We start from the raw sequence: 22,077 nt of genomic DNA, 5'->3' as shown, positions 1-22,077 counted from the left end.
TATCTGAGCTGGGATTTGAGAATTGCATGCGAGTTCAGATAGACACGACTGACTTAGTGATAGAGGAAGAAGTTATGTTTGACATTTTAGCTTGTTAGGGACAATGGGATTTGAAGGAGCATAGATAAGGGGAATGTGTGATGATGTAAAGAGGGTAGTTCATGCAAGATCTGGTAAGCCTTAGTAAACAGCAGAGAGAGGCTATATGCGGTTGTTAAATGGGAATATGTATTTTAGGGATTATTCTCTCCTAGCTTGGAAACTTCATTGACAGACTTTAATGATTCAGTAACCTTGCAAAACTCTAAATTACAGACTTACTGTGACAAAATCTTATACTGTATTGTGGGGTAGAAACATATTTAGTATTCATTACATCAATGTAGAGGGAGGAAATTGAGGTATTAGAATGTAGTGTCTTGGGCATAGTCATAACTAGATATGTGGAAGAGGCAGAAGAACTGCAAATTACTTATCTGCTTTTTTCATTGATAGTGGGAAAGGGAGTGGGAGAAAGAAGGGTGGGGTTAGAGGAATGAAAACTAAGGCTACATGAGAATCCTTTTGAAAACTCTCTACTTTGGAAGCTATTTAAAAAAATAACAAGAAGGTGGCATCTATTATATTTGAAACCCAGAATAAGCTTAACATTTTATGGGGATAAAACTTAAGGTAAGAATCTAAATCTGTCTTAACCCCATACCATAGCCAGCTGTGCTCCAGAAATTTCTTATGTATTTAAATACTCCAAACCATTCTGTCTCTGCTGAGTGGAAATGTCTGTTTAACATTTGTTCATTTTTATATGACTCATATTTCTTTACTTTTTAGATTGTAGTTATAGTCATACTAATTATGTATTATTTATCTTTCTCTTTCTCTTTTTTTTCTTTTTCTTTCTTTTTTTTTTTTTTTTGCGAGACAGGGTTTCTCTGTGGCTTTGGAGGCTGTCCTGGAACTCACTCTGTAGACCAGGCTGGTCTCAGATTTACAGACATTTGCCTACCTCTGCCTCCTGAGTGCTGGTGTCAAAGGTGTGTGACAGCACCACCCAGCTTATGTTTTCTTACAACTAGGAAAACTATTTTTAAAATACGGATTTCTTGTTTGTGCTTCTGTAAATTTGAAGATTCTGTATTGTTATTATTCCTGTGTGATGGTACAACTACTATTTCAGTTTGTTTAGAACTTCTTATTTTTTTAGCAGTGAAAACAGTGTCATTGGAAATGCTACAGAAGTAGATGAAGTTTTTTTATGTTAAAGGACTTGACTAGGCCTCTGCATTACTATGTGATGGAGCCAGTCTGCATCTGTGGCTCTCTGACCAGTAGTGTCAGCATTTTCTGGGAACTATATACATTACATATATAGACTGAGAAACTGTTTTATATGTCCCCTGGTAATTCTCATGCATTTGAAAACTTTAGCAATACTAGAACACTTTTTAGTGGTGCCGGTTTTTCTGGGATAATGATCTATTTCTCTTTCTTTCAAGTTAAGACGTTTTTAAAGCTAAAATTCATTCTTCCTAGAAGTTATTTATGAAGTTGCATTGTGTTTTATTCCTCAGTTTCCTTGATATTTCATGAGGACTGTACCGTGGTGACCGAAGTTGGGGCATTGTTTTGTCTTCTATTGTTTGATGAGGTGTCAAAAATGGATATGTGGTGAGATAAAAGGATTTTTATTTGTTTGTTTTTCCCCTTAGCTATCTAAGGTCTGATGCAGTCCTACAGCAGTGCATTGAGTTCTTTTGACTTAAAGGCTTTCCGTGCTATACACATGCCTTAGGCTTTTTGGTTTAAATAATTGGCATTTAAAATCCTATGGGTTCAAAAAGTCACCCTGAATTATAATTTTGAGCATAACTAAGTATAAAATTTTAAAATTTATTACAGTGATTTCTGTCTTGATGTGTTTTTGGTACATGTTTTCAGCTTTGTATACTTTAAAAATATTACTTACAAAGTAGAAAATAATTAGAATGATAGTCTTTGATTAACATGACCTTAAGAAGCTTTCGTGGTCTGGGTGTGGTGGTGCGCACCTTTAACCACAACACTTGGGGAGCAGAGGCAGGTAGATCTCTGTGAGTTCAAGTCCAGCCTGATCTATAAAGCAAATTTCAGGACAGCTAGGGCTGTTACACAGAGAAAAAGTGTCTCAAAAAACCAAAATCCCAACCCTGTCTTGAAAAACCAAAAAAAAAAAAAAAAAAAAACCAAAAAAAAACCCCAAAACCCATACCCCCCCCCAAAAGCTTCAGTGGGAGGGACCACAGAGTTCACTTGGTAGCATATCAACTCTGTTATGAGTCCTTATTATATGAAACTACAAAACCAAAATTTAATTTACTCTTCACTCAGGGGGTGGCAAACACTTGACTATACTGAATGCTAGTTAGACTCAGTTACACTTTCAAATGTACTGTGCAATATGGATGGCTTGTGCTGCCCGGAACTTTGGCCTACTCAGTTTTTTTTTGTTTCCCTTTCCCCCCATAGGTCTATTGATTCTTCTAATAAACCTTCCTTGCCATCAGTCTTCAGTTTGCCTGTCTCAGTCTTTAGAAGGTAAGAGATTTGTCTTATTTTCATGAATGATAAAGGTAAACTGTTGTTACACAAAGGCGAAGTTGCTGTCTGTATTTTTTTTTTTTTAAGGTTTTCATTTAGTATTTCAGTCACTTGATTTGTAGTACTTTTATATTGTCTCCAGTGTGGTTCTTTGGAGGGTCAATAAGTACAGCTCCCTGTCATCAGTTTTTTATTTCAATCTCCTGCAAACTTCGAGGAAAGCTAAAGAGCTCTATTGCATGTCTGTCCCCGTCAGCCCCGACTCATTATTCCTCATTGTGAGCCATTGCTCTCACATCATCACTTTATCTCCACATGATCTCTGTTGTCCTTCTCCCCTTCTCTGGGGGACCATGTATGTCTCTCTTAGGGTCCTCCTTGTTTCCTAGCTTCTCTGGCGGTGTGGATTGTAGGCTGGTAATCCTTTGCTCTATGTGTAAAATCCACATATGAGTGAGTACATACCATGTTTGTCTTTTTGTGACTGGGTTACCTCACTCAGAATGGTTTCTTCCAGTTCCATCCATTTACCTGTGATTTCAAGATTCCATTGTTTTTTTCTGCTGAGTAGTACTCCATTGTGTCAATGTACCACATTTTCTGTATCCATTCTACAGTTGAGGGGCATCTAGGCTGCTTCCAGTTTCTGGCTATTACAAATAGTGCTGCTATGAACATCGTTGAACAGATGTCCTTGTTGTATGAATGTGCTTCTTTTGGGTATATGCCTAACAGTGGAATTGCTGGACATTGTGTTAGACTGATTCCCATTTTCCTGAGGAATCACACTATACTGATTTCCAAAGTGGCTGTACAAGTTGGCACTCCCACCAGCAGTGGAGGAGTGTTCCCCTTTCTCCACATCCTCTCCAGCAAAAGCTATCATTGGTGTTTTTGATTTTAGCCATTCTGACAGGAGTAAGATCGTGTCTTAGAGTTGTTTTGATTTGCATTTCCCTGATGGCTAGTTTCTTGAGTTCTTTGTATATTTTGGAGATCAGCCCTCTGTCAGAAGTGGGGTTGGTGAATATCTTTTCCCATTCTGTGGGCTGCCATTTTGTCTTGCTGACTGTGTCCTTTGCCTTACAGAAGCTTCTCAGTTTCAGGAGGTCCCATTTATTAATTGCTGATCCCAGTGTCTGTGCTACAGGTGTAATGTTCAGGAAGTGGTCTCCTATATCAATTCATTCAAGGGTATTTCCCACTTTCTCTTCTAAGAGGGTCAGTGTAGCTGGATTCATGTTGAGGTCTTTGATCCATTTGAACTTAAGTTTTGTGTATGGCAATAGACATGGATCTATCTGCAGTCTTCTACATGCCAGCATCCTGTTATGCCAGCACCATTTGTTGAAGATGCTTTCTTTATTCCATTTTGACAAAGAAGTCTTTAACTTCTTTGTCAAAAATCAGGTGTTCATAGGAATGTGGATTAATATCAGGGTTTTCAATTCAATTCCATTGGTCTACCTGTCTATTTTTGTGCCAATACCAAGCTGTTTTTAGGATTATAGCTGTGTAATAGAGCTTGAAATCAGGAATGGTGTTTTCAACCATTTGAAAATAAGCCTTAGAAATATTTTTCCCTTTTTTAAAAATGCAGGGAACAATCATGATCATGTGCTGAATTTGATTTGTGTTTATGTAGAACTTGAAAACATGCAAGTCATTCTTCTTTTTGTATAATACATATGAAATTAGTATAATACATGTGAAATTTATGTACAACCCTTGTATTTTTTTTCCTCAGTAAACATACCCGTGCAAATACTATGAAGATAAAGATGTAGTTGTTGCTTATAGTCCAGAAACCCCTTCCATTCTTCTTTGTTAATTGTTATTACTCCAAAATGTAACCCCTGTTAATTTCTATAACCATAGCCTGTTTTTGCTGGCTTTTGAAGATTATTGATATAGTACATTCTTACATTTGGTTTATTTTATTCAACTTGGAAGGACTTGTATATGTTATTTCATAAAGTAATATTTTATAGTTTTCATTTAATCATATTAAGTATAAGTTTAATATTTTTCATATTTCTGTTTGATGCTTGAATTCACTTATATGTTTTGCATGGGCTTGAAAGATGTTTTGCTAGTACTTATTTAAAACTTCTTTTTAATTCATGTAAGATAAGTTTAAAGACAATTCTGTAGCTCCCCTGAGAGCATGATTTTGTCCATCTGTATAGTGGGTGTTATAGCAACACCCATGTAAATGGAGAATTGGTGGTTTCAAACATTGTTTGTGAGAAAAACAGCCTTCATATTTTAACCAACACCTTTAACACTTAATTTGCTGTAGTCATTGTTCCTGACTTCAAGGAGTAGTGACTTTGTCTGCAACAATCCTAATATATAGAACATCACCATTCATCAAGAAAGAGTAATGAGGGATTTTACAATGAGGAGGAGAGTGAAAGAATAGTTAAAATATTATGTAAAATGTGATGAATTTACCATTGTTAGGAAGTATGGGAGTCACAAAACTAGCTCTCACTTCTGTTTCATTATTTGAGTCCTATTTAAGAAATTAAAGTTTGTAATTATTTGAATTCTTTTTCTTTAGGTATCATCTACCAGTTTATCTGACTGGCCATCATGCTGTGAGTCCTTACTCAATAGTTTTGCCATTATCCGCTCAGTGTTTGGCCTTGAAGCCTGTGTCAGATATGCTGAGAATAGCTTGGAACCTGGCATGGTATCATGGAAGTGATAATCTATTGAAAGAAATGACCTCTACAGCTAAAGTTCAAGAGTAAGTAGTTGTATTAAGATAATTACATGGAATTACTTAGGCTTCACTTTTTCTGCAAATTAAAAGCTGTTTTTACTTGACATTATCATCTGATTCTAAGTTAAGATTATGTTTTCACTGTTTTAGGTCTATGCTTACTAAAACTTACATAAAGCTAGAAAGGATTGTATTCCATGCTATCTTAGAAACTATATAGTGTTTATTCAGTTAATAGTTGTAGTTAAAGGTGCCATGGCATTAAAGTAAATCTCAATAAGTGTACCTGAGACTGTTCCTACTTCTAGATGTCCTATGTTAGAGTGTCATTCATAAGGAGGAAAAAGTCAGTATCCATAGTTAGAATGTTCATGTAATACTATGACATTGATGGAGTTATATATTAGTTTTCTTTTAACTATAAGGTGACCTTTAAGGAAAAGCAAATGTAGACAAAAAATTTTTTTTTGAAGAGAGGGTTATATTAGAAATAACCCTGATCTTACATTGTTCCTTTTTTAATTTCTTTCTTTTATGCTTAGATTTTCAGGTACACTGCAGCTGTCCACAGACGATATCCTTTCCCTGAAGATCACATACACAACAAGTGGGCTTCAAGACTGCCTTCACTCCATTGTTCAGGCTGGAGGCCACAGGGATGTGAGGGCTGCTATCACTAGGATGAGTTTTTATCTTTTGAATGACAAACTGTCTTTCAAGGATGACATTGGTCCATGTGGAGTTACCTTAAAATCCTTGGCTTGGCACACAGTGCTAAACAGGTTAGTGCAAGTTTAAGGTTCCTGGTTTGAAAGACATAACATGAAGTATGTTTAGGATCATCTTCAAACCTTTGAAGAGAACAGTATATATTTGTACAGTTGTTATCATGCAAGAAATGGTTTTTATAGAAAGAAAAACTCCAGGATAGTTTGTTAGCTATGACAAATAATAACAGAAGAGAAAAATATGACCTTAGTCCTGACATTCCTGAAGGGATTATTTATAAACTTAAAATAGTTTTATTTATTAACCTAGCTTAGAAAAGTGTATCTCAGAAAAGTAAATAATCAGGATACCATGTGAATGAACCATACTGAATGTTTATTATTCCTATCCATTTTTTAAATGAATTGAGACATTAGTAGATTGATAAATAGGTTTGTTATATCTGCTACTGGCTGTTTTGTTTTGCTTACATTTTCTTCCCAAGTAAATGATTTCATTTTTCTTCTTGATCAAATTTCATAAAGTTAATCGCCATGTGGCTGTCTTTTGGTAGTTATTGGAAAGCTTCCAGTTTGTAAATTTCATATGCTGAACTGGTAGCAGATGGCCACCTTTGAAACAGGACTGAGAAAAAGCCCTCCTTGCAAGCAGGTTTTCATTTTATTGTGCACATGAGTAGTGTAAATGTGTACCTTTCTGAATAGATACAACGTATAATTTTCAAAATGATAGTTCATATAAGTTTGTAAATTTGAACTCTCTAGTTCATTAAGGGTTATGATAATAATAAGCCTCTCTGGTGGTGTGCCCAATCAGCTAGTGAGATAGTTTTGTTGAAGAGCTGGTGGCTTGATTTATGGTATTTTCAAATTAGATATATGAAAAAATAATTATATGAAGTATAATTTCATATATTATTAACACATGAATTAAATTATATGAAAAGTAAATAACCTGAAACATGTCACTTTTTTTCACAGCTGGATCAAAAATGTCACTTTTTAAATTGTTTTCCATTTTGCTATTGTCTGTGCTCTTGTGTTATTTGTAATAGATCTTTTAAGGAAGCATTTTTGTATCATGTGCTACTGGTACAGCATTTCACAGCCCCCTAGTACACTGTTGCTTGAAATAGGTCACAGTGGGGATATTATACTAGGGTAAATTGGCAAACACAGTACATTAGTACTCTGTTTTTATCAGACTACTCTTTTTATGTATGCCAACTAAAGCATGTATAAACTTTGTAGTTTCAATAAATTTGATATATTCTGTTTGTCAAAAAGTTAAATGGCAAAAGCCATTAATGTATCTTGACTTCATTGTAGACACTAGATTTTCTTTTGTGCATTAAAATTGTATGCTACACCACACCGAAGCTGAGGTCCTCCAGTGTACCAATAGAAGCCTCCAGGCTAGTTCAAACTGTACAGTAGCAGTGATAAGTGAGTGTCACATTTTTATGATGATATTTTTCTCATACACGGACAGTATAGTGTATGTTTGTTCCATAGCTATGAATCTGCTATATCCGTGCAATCAACCAACTGTGGATTGAAATACTAAAAAAAGACTGGCTGATCAGATGGCTTAATGTTTAAGAGAATTGCTGCTCTTGCAAAGGACTGGAACTCATTTTCCAGCAAGCTCATTGGTTGGCTCAAAATTGTGTATAATTTCAGTTTATGGAGATTCCATTCCCTTCTCAATCTTACTGGGCATCTGCACACACTACATATAAATAAACACCAACCCCCAAAGAAGTATCTGTGATGAAAAGATGTTTTTCCATGTTGCTGTTTTCCTAAACAATACAGGGTAACAATGGTATCCATGATATTTACATTGTATTGCCTTGCCAAAGTAATGTGGAGGCAATTTACAATTCATGAGAGGATATGCATAGGTTATATGCAAATACACTGCTGTGCTACAGAAAGGACTTGAGCATTGCAGATTTTGGTGTTAGGAGCCTAATTAATGCAGATTGGGGATGCCAGAGCCCACAGAGATGCTTTTGTCTGGCCATGTACCCAGTGAGTCCCTTTCTGTTAACAGCCATGCACCTCCGGCATGAGGACCTTTTAAAGAATGACTGCTCCATTTATGGACTTTGACCTCTTAGTTCTCGTTTTGAACTATTTCTTTGTAATTATACCTGCTAGTATGTTCTTAAAACTTACTCAGAATTAATCCTGAATTTGCATGTGACAGCTCTCCAGTTATTTAAATATAATTTCTTCTCTTCTGTTTCTCTCAAGACTTTTTTATTTGTTCATACTTCCTCTGTCATCATGATGTGTTGACTTTTAAAAGGGAAGTACTAATGTGGGATGTCTTTTTTTTCCCCTAGTGATTTAGCAAGCAATTGCTTACCTACTAGGTACTAGGCCCTTCTAGGAAATTTAATAGTAAGCAAAACAAATATGTCCCCTGCTATCATGGAACTCATGGTGAAGGCAGCAAATAGTGCTACTCCATCAACATATTGATAAAGCTCCTTTGGGTGTTTTTAAATAAGCTGTTACCAATATTGCTGAAGATCAGTTCTCTTCATGACTCTCTTTTAAAAAATGATTTTCTAAGGTTTATCTTTTTTTTTAATTCTACAGAAATTTTCTTGTTTATCAACCTTCTTGCTATCTTACACCAGTGTTTGTTGAAGAATCTCAGAAAGTTGGTTTGTCTCCTGTTATTCTAACCCTAAAAAGACTCTCTTCCTAAGCCTCCTTTCAGCATATTGCAAAAATCTAGTAACTTCCTTGCAAGATTGTGTGTGTGTGTGTGTGTGTGTGTGTGTGTGTGTGTGTGTGTGTTTCCTTTCTTGACTTTCTTTTCTCCAATTGGTCAGACTTGGGTTTGAAATCGTAATTCGTATCAGTGAAGCCTGACACTGCCAATTTGAAAATGCACAAGAAGAGGGAATGTTTTCCTCCCTGGCATGCCTTTTGGCACTTTTCCTGAAGCTCCTATCTTAGTTTTGGCAGTATTGGATGAACCTAGAGTCATGCATGGGAGCCAGGTGTTTTACCCCTGAGCCTCTGCCCCAGTTGAGTTTGCATTTTTCTCTCAGATTTATTTTCATTTCATTTTCTTTCATCACTAACTTCGTCACTTGTTTTCTCTACCATGACTGAGGTTTTGGGAGACAAATGGCTTCACTTCATCTGTGCATTTCCCAGTACTCTGGATAATTATCTTAGAAAATATGTGCTTGTGTTGACTGAACATACTTGATAAACAGTGATTACCTGTACATTTTGAAGAGCTAGAAATCATGATTACTGTCTTTTTCTAAAATACAGGTTTTTACAAGTACTTCCTGCTTGCACTGAAGATGAGAAACTGCTAATAGATATCATACATTTTTTGAATAAGTTAATAAAAGAACAACGAAAGAATCCATCAATAGGACTTTTACATTGGATTCTAGAGTTACTTCTTAGGCATGTAAGTATGTTCAAAGAATTTAAATTTTTGGTTTGGAAAAGAACTTACTTGGAAAAACCACTTATATTGGGAAGGATAATGTTTTCTATAACATGTGCTTAGTGAAATAATTCTTACCTTGTGGTGAAGGTAAGTATGCAGTATGGCCTTTTTGATGTGACTGACTTTTTTTTTTTTTTTTGTTTAATGGACATTCCACAGAGTGAGTGGGACCTTGCATCTTGGTGTTAAATAAACCCAGTTCTGTTTGTGAGCTTTTTGCTATATTTTAAAGTTACTGAATTTTAAAAAGTTTTTATTTATTTTTTGAAATTTCATACCATATATTTTCATCATATTTTCCCTCCCCTTACCACTTCCAGATCTTCCCTACCTCCATACCCACCCAACTTTGTATTCTGTTTTTCATTAAAAAGACACTAAACAGGGCTGGAGAGATGGCTCAGCATTTGAGAGCACTGGCTGTTCTTCCAGAGGACCTGGTTCAAATCCCAGCACCCACATGGCAGCTCACAACTGTGTATTTCCATTAGAAAAAAACTAATTTCCCCTTTCCCAGGAGCTAACAATTGCAGATAGCTTGTGGATAAGGGTGGGACTGTGTCTACTTGTCTTTCTGATGCTGAGAGTTTTGCCTGTCTTGAACTTGAATAGGTCTTGTGCATGCTATTACAGTCCATTTGCGATCATATGTGCATCAATTCTGTTGTCTAGAAAACACTGTTTCCTTGAAGGTTCCCACCACTTCTGGCTTTTACAATGTTCTGTTTTCTCTTCTACACAGATTCCTGCTCCTTGATACAACATTCCATTTAGAGTTGTGTGCTCCAAACTCTTTTAACTTTCTGTTCATTGTCCACTTGTGGCTCTGTATGTTCATTACCATCTACTGCAAGAAGCTTCTCTGATGAGGCCTGAGAGATGTATTGATCTCTGGGTATAGCAGTATGTCATTAGCAGTCATTTTATTGCTTTGTGCATTTAGCCAGATAATAGTAGTAGGTTTTTCCATAGGGTTTATGACCAGTCTAGTGTCATGCATGGATTCCATTGCATGAAGCAGGACTTTAGTCCAGTTAAAAAAGAGTAAGGTGTTAAAAAAAAAAAGCAAAGTGGTTAGTTATTCCTATAACATTTGTGCCACTATTGTACCAGTGGGTACAGGCATGTAGCAGTTGTAACTTGGAGGCTTCAAAGCTGGCTGAGACTGATGATTACCTTCCAGAAACGTGAATGCTAGTCAGTGGGGGTGGAGCTTCTTCAGTTGAACTGACGAGCTCTGTTTCTCCATATTCTGTACTTGGTGTTTTTAGCAGTAGTTATTGCTTTTAGGTTGTGGCATGTAAAGAGAAATATTGAAATATCAAAAAAAGGTAATTGTTTTAATCAGAGTTCTGTTGCTGTGAAGAGACTTCATTACCATGGCAACTGTTATAAAAGAAAGCATTTAATTTGGGCTTGCTTAAAGTTTCTGAGGTTTTTTCCGTCATCAGCATGGCAGGGAGCATGGTGGCATTTGGGCAGACATCATGGTGCTGGAGAAATAGCTGAGAGTTTTATATCTGGATTCACAGACATCAGGACAAGAGAGTGATGGCCTGGGTTGGGCTTTTGACACCCCAAAGCCCACTCCCAGTGACACACTCTAACAGGGCCACACCAACTCCAATAAGGCCACACCACCTGATCCCTCTCAAGTAGTACCCCTCCCTGATGACTAAGTTTTCAGACAGTCAATCTATGGGAGCCATTCTTATTCAAGCCAGAAGGAAGCATGAGCATCAAGTGGGAGAGAACTGGGGGAATGAATGGCTCTCAGTCTTTACTGTAGGGTTACAGAGGATTTCCTGTCCAGGCTTTCAAGTCTTACAGTTAGCTGAATGTTTGGAAGAAACTTGAAAGGGTACTAAAAGCTAGCTTGCTGCTTGGTGCTCATGGGTCTGTTCATCTCTATATTTAGTTCTATGAGTTGGTAAACCTTTTAAAAAAGAAGAAAAAGTACATAGGGATTAGAAAAGAGGGTGTGGCCTGTTATAGAACATGGGCAACACATAAGGCAAATATGTGTATTATGTTTTGATATATTTGCAAAATTTATAAGAATACCTAGTTCTGTATGTCAAAACTTTGAAATTCTAATTGACAGAATGTTTATTACAACTTCAGTGTTTATTATCTTCTTTAATGTAAACCAGGGAAACCAGGCAGTTTTGCTCATAATTAAATGCCTACATCTATCTTAATACTGCCTATGAATATTTGTTAACTCAAAAAACACATGTAACTTTAATTTCACATTTGCTTACCTATAATAAAATGGTCATGCTAAAATATGTTCAAGGTACACATACAAGTACTTTTATAAACTAAATTTGTAGAATTATTGCTGTGCTATGTTGTAATTTTTTGAGTATGTATTCATGAATGTGTGCCTGTGTGTGCTCCTGTCTGCACTCATGCCTGCATGTGTGTGCATGTATGTATGTTTTGAGGATTGTTTTGTTGGTATTGTTCTGTAAATAACTTACTTTTAACGATGCAGAGATGTTCCTAACTTGAGGCATTTTTCAATTTCACTTTTCTATAAATTTCTTCTTGATTTCTTGATGGTTCTACTCCATAATTGGCTGGCTGCCTTCCTTTCTTCATTCCTTTCACTTATTCCTGAAGAAAGTTTTCATAAGTTAGGGAGTCCAGTCCTTGATGTGTGGTCTGAATATCAGATTTTTTTCCTTTTTTTAAATTTAAGAAACAAGCTTGTTACAAATAATGCTTCGATGAACATCGTTGAACAGATGTCCTTGTTGTATGAATGTGCTTCTTTTGGGTATATGCCTAAGAGTGGAATTACTGGATCTTGTGGTAGACTGATTCCCATTTTCCTGAGGAATCGCCATACCGATTTCCAAAGTGGCTGTATGAGTTGGCACTCCCACCAGCAGTGGAGGAGTGTTCCTCTGTCTCCACATCCCCTCCAGCATAAAATGTCTTTAGTGCTTTTGACTTTAGCCATTCTGACAGGAGTAAGATGGTATCGCAGAGTTGTTTTTATTTGCATTTTCCTGATGGCTAAGGATGTTGAACACTTTCTTATGTGTCTTTCAGGCATTTTTAGATTCCTCTATTGAGAATTCTCTAGTTCTGCACCCCACGTTTTAGTTGGCTTGTTTGGTATTTTGGTGACTAGCTTCTTGAGTTCTTTGTATATTTTGGAAATCAGCCCTCTGTTAGATGTGGAGTTGGTGAATATCTTTTCCCATTCTGTGGACTGCTGTTTTGTCTTACAGAAGCTCCTTTGCCTTACAGAAGCTTCTCAGTTTCAGGAGGTCCCATTTATTAATTGTCAATCTCAGTATCTCTGCTACAGGTGTAATGTTCAGGACGCAGTCTCCTGTAACAATTTGTTGGAGGGTACCACCTACTTTCTCTTCTAAGAGGTTCAGTGTGGCTGGATTTATGTTGAGGTCTTTGATCCATTTGGACTTAAGTTTTGTGCATAGCAATAGATATGGATCTATCTGCAGTCTTCTACATGCCAGCATCCAGTTATGCCAGCACCATTTGTTGAAGATGCTTTCTTTTTTTCCCCATTGTATAATTTTAGCTTTTTTGTCAAAAATCAGGTGTTTGTAGGTGTGTGGGTCCATATCAGAGTTTTCAACTCTATTCCATTGGTCTACCTGTCTATTTTTATGCCAATACCAACCTGTTTTCAGGGCTATAGCTCTGTAATAGAGCTTGAAGTCAGAGGTGGTCATGCCTCCAGAAGTTCCTCTATTCTACAGGGTTGTTTTTGCTATCCTGGGCCTTTTGTTTCTCCATATAAATTTGAGAATTGTTCTTTCAAGTTCTGTGAAGAATTGTGCTGGGACTTTGATGGGGATTGCATTGAATCTGTAGATAGCTTTTGGCAAGATTGCTATTTTTACTACATTGATCCTATCCAAGAGCATGGGAGATCTTTCCATTTTCTGGTATCTTCTTTAGTTTTTTTTTTTAAAGACTCAAAGTTCTTGCTATACAAGTCTTTCACTTGTTTGGTTAATATTACCCCAAGGTATTTTATGTTGTTTGTGGCAATTGTAAAGGGTGATGTTTCTCTGATTTTTTTCTCAGCCCATTTTTCTTCTGTATATAGTAGTGCTACTGATTTTTTTTGTTTTGTTTTTTTGAGTTAATCTTGCATCCTGCCACTTTGCTGAGGTGTTTATCAGCTGTAGGAGTTCCCTGGTAGAGTTTTTCTGGTCACTTATGTAAACTATCATATTATCTGCAAATAGTGAAAGTTTGACTTCTTCTTTTCCAATTTGTATCCCCTTGATCTCCTTTTGTTGTCTTATTGCTCTAGCTAGAACTTCAAGTGCAATATTGAAGAGGTATGGAGAGAGTGGACAACCTTATCTTGTTCCTGATTTTAGAGGAATCATCTTGAATTTCTCTCCATTTAGTTTGATGTTGGTTATTGGTTTCCTGTATATTGCTTGTATGTTTAGGTATGTTCCTGTTATCCCTGGATCTCTCCAAGAACTTTATCATGAATGGATATTGGATTTTGTCAAAGGCTTTTTCAGCATTTAATGAGATGATCATGTGGTTTTTCTTTCTCAGTGTGTTTATATGGTGGATTACAATGATGGATTTTCATATATTGAACCATCCTGCATCCCTGGGATGAAGCCTACTTGATCATGGTATATGATTTCTCTGATGTGTTCTTGGATTCGATTTGCCACTATTTTATTGAGTATTTTTACATCAATGTTCTTGAGGGATATTGGTCTGTACTTCTCTTATTTGTATGTCTTTGTGTGGCTTGCATACTAAGGTTATTGAAGCCTCGAAAAAAGAGTTTAGCAATGACCCTTCTGCTTCTTTTGTGTGGAATACTTTGAGGAGATTTGGTATTAGCTGTTCTCTGATTTTCTGGTAGGATTCTGCACTGAAACCATCTAGCCCTGGTCTTTTTTTGGTTGGGAGACTTTTGCTGACTGCTTCCATCTCCTTATGGGTTATAGGTCTATTTAAATTGCTTGTCTCTTTTTTATTTAATTTTTGCAAGTGAAATCTATCCAGAAAATTGTCCATTTTCTTTAGATTTTCAAATTTTGAGGAGTACAGGTTTTCAAAGTTTCACCTGATGATTCTCTGGATTTTCTCAGTGTCCGTTGTTATGTCCTCCTTTTCGCTTCTCATTTTGATAATTTGCCTGTTCACTGCCTTTTGGTTAGTTTGGATAAAGGGTTGTCTATCTTGTTGACTTTCTCGAAGAACCAACTCTTGGTTACATTGATTCTTTGAATTGTTTTCCTAGTTTCTACTTTATTGATTTCAGCCCTCAGGTTGATTATTTCCTGGCGTCTCCTCCTCCGGGCTGAGTTTGCTCTTTTGTGTTCTAGAGCTTTCAGTTGTGATGTCAACTCCAGTGTCTTCATGCAGGTACTTAGTGCTGTGAACTTTCCTCTTAGCACTGCTTTCAAAGTGTCCCATAATTTTGGATGTGTTGTGTCTTCATTCTCATTGAATTCTATGAAGTCTTTAATTTCCTTTTGTATTTCTTCCTTGACTCTGGAATGGTACATTTGCTCATTTTTCAATTTCCATGAGTTTGTAGGTTTTCTGCACTTTGTGTTGTTGAATTCTAACTTTAAAGCATGGTGGTCTGATAAGATACAGGGGGTTATTTCGATTCTTTTGTATCTGTGGAGATTGCCAAGTATGTGGTCGATTTTAGAGAAGGTTCCATGTGTCCCTGAAAGAAGGTATATTTTGTGTTTGCATGGAATGTTCTATAGGTGTCTGTTAAACCATTGGGTCATGGCTTCTATTAGTTCCTTTGTTCAGTTTCTGTCCGTTGGTCCTGTCTAGTGGTGAGAGTAGAGTGTTGAAGTCTCCAGCTATAAGTGTGTGAGGTTTTATGTGATTTGAGTTTTCATAATGTTTCCTTTACGAACGTGGATGCTTTTGTATTTGGAGCATAGATGTTCAGAATTGAGACTTCATCTTGATGGATTTCTCCTTTGATGAACATGAAATGACCCCCTTCATCTCTTTTGATTGATTTTAGTTTAAAGTCTAATAAAACTTAGATATTAGTATTGTTACCCCCAGTTGTTTCTTGGGTCCTTTTGATTGAAAAATCTTATCACAACCCTTTACTCTGAGGTACCATTTGTCTTTGAGTTTGAGGTGTGCTTCCTGTATGCAGCAGAAGGATGGATTCTGTCTTCATATCAATTTTGCTAGCCTGTATCTTTTTATAGGCAAGTTAATACCATTAATATTGAGGGATATTAATGACCATTGATTGTTCATTCTTGTTTTGGATTTGTTGTTGTTGTTGGAATTGTGTGTGGATTTCCACCCCTTTTTTCTTTTGGCTCTTGGTAAAGTGGGATTATCTATTGCCTATGTTTTTCTGGTTGTAGTCAGCTTTCTTGGGTAGGACTTTCTGTAGGACTCAATAAGTGGATATGTATTGTTTAAATCTGGTTTTGTCATTGACTATCTTGTTTTCTTCATCCATATTGATTGAAAGCGTTGCTGGGTATAGTAGTCTGGGCTGGCATCCCTGGTCTCTTAGTGTTGGTAGAATATGCATCCAGGACCATCTGGCTTTCAAAGTTTCCATGGAGAAGTCAGGTGTAATTCTGATAGGTTTGCCTTTATTTGTTTCTTGGCCTGTTTCCTTAGCTGCTCTTAATATTCTTTCTTTATTTTGTATGTTTGTGGTTTTGATTATTATGTGGCAAAGAAACTTTTTTTGTGGTCCACTCTATTAGGTGTTCTGTAGGCTTCTTGTACTTTTATTGGCATTTCTTTCTTTAGGTTGGAAAAGTTTTCTTCTAAGCTTTGTTGAATATGTTTTCTGTACCTTTGAGTTGGGTTTCTTCACCTTCTTCTATACCTATTAATCTTAGGTTTGGTCTTTTCACGGTGTCCCATATTTCCTGGATACTTTGTGTTAGGAATTTGTTGGATTTAAGATTTTCTTTGGTTGATGAATCTATTTCTCCTAGTGTATCTTCAGCTTCTGAGATTCTCTCTTCCATCTCTGTTGTTTATGCTTGCATGTGCAGTTCTTGATCATTTCTATTTCCAACATTCCCTCAGTTTGTATTTATATTTTATTGTCTGTATTTCAGTTTTCAGGTCTTGAATTTTTTGTTAGGTTTTTGCTTAAATTATTAATTTAATAATTAATATATTTATTAATTATAGACTATAGAGAGCACATTAACCAGTTTATTATAGCACAGGAGAGAGAGAGAGAGAGGGGGGGGGAGAGAAGAACAGAATAGGGCAGAGAACAAGAGAAGAGAGGAGAGAAGAGGGCGTAAGAATAGGAGAAGAGCAGAGAAGATAAAGGAAGAGAGAGTAAATGGGCAGGAGTCTGTCTTTTAAAGGGGTCCTCTACACCTGCGTGCAGACCTAGTTCCCATGGAACCCTGAGCTGACTATGGTACTGCCTTAGTGGATTCTGCCAGGTAACAGAGACAGGCAAGCATAATGCCTGAACCTTTTATTCCCACCATTATTTATTATTAAAAAGTTGGGGTGTTAGATGTGGCAGATTAAGCAATAAGGGTGTCAAATTCTCAAGACTGCTTTCTGCTGACCTGGTGGATATTGACCATCTTTGGGGGACCTGAGAATGCTGGGGTGCTGTCACGTCCTGGGCTTCCTGGAGTAGCTGATTGCTCCATCGCAGTACAGGCTGTGTGGAACTCTGGTGCGTCTTAGACCTGGCATGATGTTGGCAGAGTAGAAGACAAGGTTAAGTTTAGGAAAAAATTTTTTCTTAGGTCCTGGTCCTTGAGGTGAAGATTCTAAGATGAGGGAAGTGTTCCCGAGGGTTCCCAACATGAGAGAAGGGAGTCCTGGGACCAGGGAAAAATTGAATAATATTTATTTGGAGTTTATCTGGCTTGTTTGCTTGGATCCAATTCACCTCCCTGAAACTTACAAGTTTGTGGAAACATTAGCAGCATATTCATGTTAGAAGCAACTTGGCTGAAAGTATTAACATTTTAAAATTGATAAATATTTTTTTAGGACAATGAAAAGCATCTTAATCTTGACCTTGTAGTTATGAGCGTATAGTGGTATTGTAGAACTTTAAGGTGGCCAGACTACCAGTCGTCAAATCATCAGAGTTCTTGAGAAGGATAAGATTTTACCTGAGTTAATGATTAAAGAATAACAGAGTTTTGCCAGAAGGCTTTATGGACAGTCACCCTCCCCCAAGGTCCTCCATGGTTGTGGGCTGCAGGATACCCACCTTCTGATGATAGCATGAGACCTGTGAATTGGGAACTATAGGAAGACTTGCCTACTGTTGACCCAAGCAACTTGGGGAAAGTCGATTCCATTGTCCTCTTGTCCATAGTCCAAAGAGTCCTTTGCAGCAGCTGAGGTGAAGGGCAGGGGTGCTCAGCGTTGCCATTTTTGTGGCTGCAGTGTCTTTAGTGCCCACCAGTCTTCTTGGAGGAAATTTGGTGGGGCCAGCAGCTGGCCTGTCTCTCTGTTATGAAAAGCTTATTAATAAAACATTTTAAATGCCATGTTCTCTAGATCTGTGAGCATTTGAGGGCTGTCTGTCTTTCTAGTATCTCAGCAGTCAAAAAATTTGCCTTTAATTAGAGAAAAATCTCCTTTTGTAATAAAAAGCTGTACCTTTGTAAATAGCTTATAGGATGGACTGAGTGGTATATAAATATTTTGGTAATTTGAAATAGACCTTTATGACTTTAAATGTTCATCATCATTTAAAGATACATCAGTTAAATTTAAGTTGTATAGAGTTAGCTCATATTTTAAATATAAAGTTAAATTAGACCTTTATGACTTTAAATGTTTACCATCATTTAAAGAAAATAACAATTCAGAAATATAAGACCTAGCACAGTTTAATTTAAGTTGCATATAGAGTTAGCTAAGTATATAGTTAAATTTAAATCACATTACAGAGACAAGCAGACACATAAGGAGAAATTGTCTACACAAGACAGAGTAGAAATTGCCAGTGACAAGAAAGCAGGTACACAGCAGGAAAAACAGGGGACCCTGGAAAGGCACAGTATTCAGGAAATAAGCCATGCACAACAGGGTAAGTGAAAGAAGTAATCAGAGACAAAAAAATAAAAAGCAAGAAGTCAGGCAGCCAGATTTGCCAGCACAAGTGGCTGGACTGAATGGGCGTTTCTATGGCTAGGTCACATGGCCAAGATGGTGGCCACTGTAAGCACGTTCCTGACTTCCGGCAGAAGTTACTATTTTCTCCACGAGTGAGGCAGAAAGATGTGTGAAACCAACAGGACACTGGAGTCCAAGCAGCACAACATCCAAAAAGACCACTGTAGGTCTGGGAAACGAATGCACCAGTCTATGGACAGTGCTAGGGTACAAAACCCGAATGACCCCTTGTGGATCTGAAAGTAAACCCAAAAACCTCAAACCTCATTCATGTGGAAAAATGAAAACTAAAAAAACTCACAGAGCATCTCAAGCAGACGCTATCCAGGCTAGGCCAACACGTGTTGCTGGCATCTGAACTAAGAAGAAACACGGTAGAAGGGCAGCAGAAATAGAGCAAACAGAAGAGTGAGGGACATTCCCAGGTGAAAGAAAGTTCCCACAGAGAGGTAGAAGCTTGGATATAGGGTAACCTCTCTCATTTACCTCTTCGCTGGCAGTAACGGAAAGGTCCCATAAAATGTATTTCCCATGGGTGAGGCTGAAAATAGCACAGATTGCTCTGAGAGTGCACCCAGCAGAAAGCCTGAAAGAGATTCAGCAGTTTAAAATCAAAAAATGGACCCAGTGATCCGAAAGAGGCTAGCCGCCAAAGGCTGGAAGCCGAAATGAACCACTCCAGGAGCAGGATGCTGACCCGTTGGAAATGTAGGGGTGTCTTACCAGATTGCAGTGAACTGGCAGATGAGTGAGTTCCAGAGATCCTTATTTTGAAAAGTGACGAGTTTGAAGTTTACAGAGTTCTGGCATCTCAGGCCACCACAGGCAGGAGGAAAGGCCAGGATAAACAGATAGATGGAAAGTGGGTCATCTGTTCAGATTCTAGGATCCCCAAAATTTCCTGCTCCCCTAGCAGGAGAGGTTCCAGGCAGAGCCTAAACCATGTTGGATGTCAAAATGTTATTCTTTTGCTTGAATTAGAAATTTGAGAGTTGGACATGGACTATATAGAGCACATTAACCAGTTTATTGTAGGGCGGGAGAGCGAGAGGGAGAGAGAGAAATGGAAGAACAGAGCAGGGCAGAGAGTAAGAGAGGAGAGGAGGAGAGAGCAGGTAGTAAGAGTAGGAGAAGAGAAGAGAAAAGGAAGAGAGAGTAAGTAGGCAGGGTCTGTCTTTGAAAGGGGTCCTCTACACCTGTGTGCAGACTTAGTTCCCATGGAACCCTGGGCTGACCAGGGTACTGCCTTAGTGGATTCTGCCGGGTAACTGGGGCAGGCCAGTGTAATGCCTGAACTTTTCACTTTTTCCTTCATCTGTTTGATTGTTTTTTCTTGGCTTTCTTTAAGAGATTTGTTGATTTCTTGTATTTTTTGGTTTGTTTTTTCTTCCATTTCTTTTTTTGTTTTGTTTTGTTTTGTTTTTGTTTTTCGAGACAGGGTTTCTCTGTGTGGCTTTTGAGTCTATCCTGGCACTCGCTCCAGAGACCAAGCTGGCCTGCAACTCACAGAGATCCGCCTGCCTCTGCCTCCCGAGTGCTAGGATTAAAGGCATGCGCCACCAACACCCGGTCTTCCATTTCTTTAAGGGATTTTTATCATGTCCTCTTTGAGGGCCTCTATTATTTTCACAAAGTTGTTTTTAAGGTTATTCTCTTCTGTTTCATCTGCGTTAGGATGTTCAGGTGTTGCTGGAGTAGAGTCCCTAGACTCTGGTGGTGTCATATTAGTTTTTTTGTTGTTGAATATGTTTTTATATTGTCTTCTTCCCATCCCTTCTTCCAGTGGCTGCAGGAGGAGTCTCTTTCTCTCCTGGTGGGTGCAATTCCAAGGTTTCCTGCCAGTAGGTGCAATCAGGTCGAATACTCTGCTAGCTCTCCTCTTCCTGTGCATGGAGGCGGGACTATTACGGGGCCTTGGCAGTCTCTGGGTGGGCTGGAGCGCCAGGATGGGATCCCCAGTGTGAAGTTCCCAGGCCGCGGGCAGCTCCAGGAAGGGCTGAATATCAGATTTTTTTTTTTTTTGTAATTGTCATTTATTATTTGACAGATATAAATGCTTCATCTGGCCAAAGAATACTAATAGGAAGTGAAAGACAAATCCATTAATTTTCAGGGGGTAAACTAATAACTTTCCCCCTTTGAAATTTTTGCCTTGGGCTTTATCTCCATTTTATTTATTATATTTTTTAAATGAAAATTCATAAATGTAGGGCTGCGATTTTTTCTTTCTTAGGGGAGACTTCTTGGAACTACTTTTTTGTTGACTTTTCTGTAACATGCCCTGGTGCCATAGTTGACTGAAGTCATTGCTCAGTTTTCAGGTGTAGACTGCTGATGGCTGTAAAGTTTAGGGGTACATGACAAGTGTGGTGCACAAAGAAAGTAAGCCATTGCTGTACAAATATTTGACTCTTTAGAGGTCACCAGCGACAAAATGAAGCCTCAAGCAGTTTAAAATGAGGATAGAATGCCAATATGAAACGACAGAAGCTTGAGATATGAGAGATTAAGCATTTGCAATCAGAAGACGTCAGCAGAACCATCCATCCTCTGCTCCCTCTTGTGCTTTTCTTGTGTTTTAGAAGTGATGCTGTTACAGGTCGCTGGATTTGAGTGTTAGCATGTACCCTGAAGATACAGGAGGAGGAGGAAAGTCCTGGCAGTTGGCAAGCAAACAGCTTGCTAGTGGAATTGAGTTTGGGGGCAAATCTGACTTTTACATAAATACCTACTTAATATTGGTCTGGCAATCAATCAATAATTTCTGTTTAATTTTTACTTGTACATCATAAAGTTTTCCTGATTGGTAAGTATAGACATATGAGAATCTTAGTGTGAAAAGATTGTTCATACCACCACTATTTATGGGTGTCAGTCGGCAGTGACTTGATTCTTTTACTCATGGGAGAAAAATAGATTTGTCAGCTATGTTTTAGCTAAGTTTAATGGTCCCATGGGTTGTTTTTGCTCAAGATAAAATAAAAAGGTTGAAAAAAAAAAAAAAGCACTGCCTAGGTATAAAGCATAGTAATATAAATCGGAGCCAAGACAACCCTCCGCAGGTCTTTCCCAAAGTTTCCACTGACAATACTTTTAAACTTACCCACCTGACTGATGTATTCTCAAAATACTTTGTAATATAAATGATTTGAAGATTTTTCTTAATTTCTTTTCACTAGATGCTATGCTGGCATTTTTAGGTTGAGTTCTTTACATGAGGACTTTGTGAGAGCAGTAGCTACGTTTAGATTTGATGACCCTGTGTGCTATTGTATGTAACAGTGGTGTGATACAGTGCTAAGAATGGACTATTGACTGGATTTGGAGCGTGATGCCTCTTGACCGTCTTTTCCTATTGGATTGCCCATTTGTAGGACTGAGGGGAAAACAGATCTTCT

The 22,077-nt window shown here is 37.7% G+C and overlaps 1 protein-coding gene across 2 annotated transcripts in view; it reads left to right on the top strand.

Moving 5' to 3' along the window:
• Positions 1 to 22,077, top strand: part of Rttn (rotatin) — a 154,541-nt gene that overhangs the window by 59,863 nt on the left and 72,601 nt on the right. For both annotated transcript variants that reach the window (XM_027403748.2, XM_027403750.2), the window contains 5 exons: positions 1,572 to 1,668; positions 2,506 to 2,574; positions 5,144 to 5,332; positions 5,851 to 6,090; positions 9,343 to 9,487. In XM_027403748.2, coding sequence (XP_027259549.1) covers positions 1,572 to 1,668; positions 2,506 to 2,574; positions 5,144 to 5,332; positions 5,851 to 6,090; positions 9,343 to 9,487 — 740 coding nt within the window. The remainder of the gene's footprint in view (positions 1 to 1,571; positions 1,669 to 2,505; positions 2,575 to 5,143; positions 5,333 to 5,850; positions 6,091 to 9,342; positions 9,488 to 22,077) is intronic.

This window comes from Cricetulus griseus, chromosome 2, assembly GCF_003668045.3.
Source record: "Cricetulus griseus strain 17A/GY chromosome 2, alternate assembly CriGri-PICRH-1.0, whole genome shotgun sequence".
Lineage (NCBI taxonomy): Eukaryota > Metazoa > Chordata > Mammalia > Rodentia > Cricetidae > Cricetulus > Cricetulus griseus.
The sequence above is the reverse complement of the archived record's forward strand: the minus strand, read 5'-3'. Positions and strand labels throughout refer to the sequence as shown.